Source organism: Chaetura pelagica, unplaced genomic scaffold, assembly GCF_000747805.2.
Source record: "Chaetura pelagica isolate M959 unplaced genomic scaffold, ChaPel_1.0 scaffold377, whole genome shotgun sequence".
Classification (NCBI taxonomy): domain Eukaryota; kingdom Metazoa; phylum Chordata; class Aves; order Apodiformes; family Apodidae; genus Chaetura; species Chaetura pelagica.
The window spans coordinates 894,181-898,597 of NW_009953908.1; the positions used below are offsets into that span (position 1 = coordinate 894,181).

A 4,417-nucleotide genomic window follows, 5' to 3' on the forward strand; every position below is an offset into this window, starting at 1 on the left:
ACTGATGTGAATTCCACTGGCAAAGCACTCAGGAATGCATATTCCCCCTCACACTCAAACAAAACAGTGTTCATGGTAATAATTCATCACTTATAAAAAAGCTTAAGTTACAAATAGAAAATCTTTGAATATATGCCAACTGTTACTGTTGGTTTCTTGTTCCAAATTACCATAATGCAGATGAGCTCCAGGGCTCCAAGCACCCTAAGGCGTATACTGTAGCAACAGCTTTCTAACCAGCACATTCCTCATCTGGATATACTTCCTAGGGTTTCTGTTGAAAGTGAGAAGTGACCTATAGATTTTGGAGTGGATGTATGCCACCCTGTGTGGATGCCCAGCTTGTGCCTAATTTTAGATGCCTTTAGCTGCCCTCCTGCAGTAAGTGCTTAGCTTCCCTAGAGATCCACAGAGAGGCACTGTTTTTTTTTAAGTCATCCAGAGCTACCTCCATCTTGTTCATCAAAGCTTAGGCACCTAAGTTGGATAGACACAAACCCTTCTATGAGATCTGAAAGCACCATGGCAGGGTGTTTGCAATACCTACAACTTCTACTGCAACACATCCACTTCCAGAAGGTTGCTGTCTAGAGGAAGTCCTTCAGCTTGCTTCTGTTCAGCAGTGGAAGGACATTCATAGCAAAATCCAGCCTCTTCAGTTTTCTAGAGTTGCCTCTTACAGCCATTGCTAGCACCCCAACGCTGTGTGGAAACTGAGGGTGAGGAATTTGGCAGCAGCAAATGGATGATATGTACATGGAACAAGTTGGAGGCTGATCCAAAACGTACAGAACTCATATCAATGCACAGAAAATCAGACAACATTGGAACAGCCTGACCAAATTAAGCACTTCTCACTTTTTTTTTTTTCAGAAGGCACAGGTGGGCTTTGGTTTAACAAAGCTCATTAAAAGGTAATGGAGAAAAACACATCCATCAGTGAACAAGTCACACTCAACCTGCGTGCTTCCTTGTCTGCTAGGCAAGATAAACTCATGTGTGGATGACTATTAGCATCCAGCAACACACAAGAGAAGCAGCACCTGCACAGTTGCTAGAATTCAGCTTCCACTTGGTTTAAGTGGAGCGACATAACCTGTACATCCATCACAGAGGTAACAAAAATCTTACGCTGAAGTGTGGCTCTCTCTGGTTAGTCAGAGAGCAAGAATTACAGAAAACAACATCATTTTGCAAGGAGGGAGAAGGGAGGGAGAAGGACTTGGTCAGACTTAGCAGAAACCACACCAGCCCATCAAGATGCAGCCTCCTTCCCTGGGGTCTGTGCTGTGTAAATTAAGTTTTGTAGGGCAGATATATGAGTTTAGACCCAAGAAGGGGATCATCAAAAGCCAACATGTTATGCCAGGACCCATGTGAATCATAAAGAAATGTGAAGGAGAAGCATCCCATGGAGCTCTGATACTTCTCAAGCCTTTGTGTGCTTGGCATATCCTGGGGCTGGGTGCCTAAGCAAAATATACCAAATAGCGAAGAGAGCTTCCCCAGTCCCCACTGACAGTAGCTGGAGATCAGATCCTGAAACTGTCAAAATGAACGTGGACCCAAATGCCCATTGGGAGAATTGTGTCCTAATCACTGCCTTAGTATCTTCTGCTGATGCTGTTCTGCCATGTGTGAAATAATTACTGATCCTGGAGCAATGTTTGAGAGTGCGTGTATGTTGGATGGGGTGAACTACCAATAGCAGAGCCGTAGGGCCCTAGAGAAGTCCTTTCCGTGGCTCCAAGGTTTGCTACCCTTGGTAAAGATGTGTCCTCTAAGTGGCCTCTCTTGTGAAGTTTCCTTGCCTGACATTTCCAGAGTATGTGTGCTAGTGAAAAGAAAAGTCAAGTCCGGGTTGACTCCCTGCTTGCAACTGCTCCAGCAGTGTCCCCAGTAGCCCTGTGATTGCCTTGGCTTCAGTCTGCACACATGGCAAGGGTGGCCAGTGTTGGCCATGAATTAGGAGTTTGTGTGTCACATCTGAGCAGTTTCCATATTCACCAGTTTTCTGACGTAATTTTCTTCTTTTCTTTTAAAGGGAAAAGTGATGTAGAGACAAAGAGTCAAGAGAAAAGTGCAACCCACACATCGTAAGTCATTTTTGTGTTTAAGATCGGAGAAGGCAGCTGTGTTTTTATCAGATCTGTTGGGCAAAATAGAATTTGTTTGTTTTCATTAAGATAAAGCTCTTTCACTGATGCTTTTCTTAAAAAGGCTTTTTAGATAATGACTAAACATTAATTATTCCTGGAGCTTCTGCATGCTAGTAACTCAGAGATCTTTGCAAGTGAAATGGCTCCATATCACACTGAATGGATGTGCGATGATGTTTGTGGGTGTGCGAGGCTGGCCTTTACAACCTGACTTCAACATTACCTTAATGCTGCTGGAGTTTGTCACACTTGCTAAAAAACATCATGTCACATATGCCTTTGATGTACTGATGCAATTTTAAAAGACTGCAGTCTGCAGCTTCACCTCTGAATTACTTGAAATCCAATTACAGCTATCTCTGGTCTCTCACGATTTTGTTGATGTTTTTGAATTAACAAAAGAAGTTGAGAAATAGATAGGAACAGGCACTTGTAATATATCAATGTTCACCTTCACTCTAGTGCAACAATAGAAGCTTTTACCTTTTTTAACTCTAGTATACAAAGAACTGAATTGTTTTGCCAATGTAAACCAGTGTATGAAACAGATGGGTTGCAAGTGAAAAAAAAATAAATAGCATCAGTCATCCAAACTGAGCTAGATAAGTGAATTCCTTTAATAGGTATCAGGCAGCAGTATTATGAATTTCTGAAAAACCATTCACCTTTTTAATCCCATTTGAGGGAGGCAAGTACTTGTAACAGTCAGTCATGTGAATTTTAGAGTGCATCTTGCCCATAATTTATGTTTTCTGATTCCTGCTATTTAAATTCCGAGCATTCTATCACGTAAATCTTGCAGGGTGTCACCATTTGTTACATGGCCAAAAGTAGTCACAGAAGGAGGTAGAATAACGGTGATTTATTGTGGGATGTTTTGCTTTCTGCTGCAAATACGCATTAAAAATCTTCTGGAAATGAATCTAGAAAAAGATTTGACATGGTGTAAGAAATGGCTCGTCCTGCAGATTGTGTTGTGAAATGTAATTACAGTATGTGAGCATATTTAGCCAAACTTATTAAATGAATTAAGCATTAGCAGCCTTATGCCTTCTGATAGCATGATTGCTGGGAATGGTTAATAGAATTATTCCAATAATTACCATTTTTAAAAATAATATCACAATAAAGACCTAAAGAAGAAGGGTTTTAATGCCATCTGGAGGTATTTTGGAGAAATGAACACATTTATTTTTGCTGATATTTAGCAGTATGTAAAACATAGGTCATCCTTCAAAGTGTTTTTTCTAGTTAGATGCTATTTTATTTATGAGGAATGTTCTTTACTTTCCTTTCTTCTCCTTCATTGGATTAAAATCCTGTAAGATCTCTGAAACCACAATTGGGTTGTCTCTGAACCCAGAATATGAGTTACAGATCAGAACAGTTTATGGTTTTGGTTTGAGACTGCATACTGTATCATACAGTGTGCTGTATTAGGTGCAGCAGACTTGTGAATCTGTCTAGGTGTGAAGAGTTCTTTGCCTAATGAGAGATCTTAGTACAACGTTCTGAAAATGTGCTGTCTACTAGATATAATCTATTTATGATGCTTGTTCTTAAGTTGTTACTATATACTACAGCTACCCCACAGCAGATATTGGTGCCTGGAGCAATTCTTAGAAGTAGAAATGACTGGTTACCACTGATAAATGTCTGCGTTCAAGAAGCAGAGGCCCCTCTAGTTAATGAAGTTGCTTGTGTGGAAAAGGAGGCAGGAGGGAAAGGAGGAGATGAGAAGGGAACCAGGAAGTGCTGTGCAAAAAGAAGACAAAACTGAGAGGGATAAGGCTGAGGAGAAAAAGGAACAGAAAATGCAAATTTTCAGAAAGAGATACAAAAGTGAGAGCAGCCGAAGAAAGAAGCAGAGGTCAAACAGTGGAACAGAGAAAGAGCAAAAAGCTAATAGCAGATTAAAAGCTGTGTGTTACTGAATAGAGGGCTGGGTACCTGAGTGTTACAGTGAAGTAAATGAAGTCATGGAGCTGTGTGGGTGCACCTTGATGTCCCACTTCTCTTTCTGTGACCTTCTGTTGGCCTTCCCCAGGTTTCTTCTCATTTCCACCTTCTTCTAGGACAGACTTTTGTCACTGATTCTCGAGCAGTGGTGAATACAGACTTTCTCCATTCTTTTTGGGAGGTAGCAGCTGGCACCTGTGCACAGGTTGCACAGCCAGAAGGACCCCCAGCACACACGTACAGATGGATGCATGAGTGCACATGCCTGCATCTGTCTATAGTCATGGATATTCCCTTTC

The 4,417-nt window shown here is 41.3% G+C and overlaps 1 protein-coding gene across 1 annotated transcript in view; it reads left to right on the forward strand.

Annotated features, from left to right (window-relative positions):
- The window catches only part of AFF3 (AF4/FMR2 family, member 3), a 345,281-nt gene that overhangs the window by 213,760 nt on the left and 127,104 nt on the right, over positions 1-4,417 (forward strand). Inside the window, exon 8 of the mRNA XM_010001439.1 lies at positions 2,045-2,096. Coding sequence (XP_009999741.1) covers positions 2,045-2,096 — 52 coding nt within the window. The remainder of the gene's footprint in view (positions 1-2,044; positions 2,097-4,417) is intronic.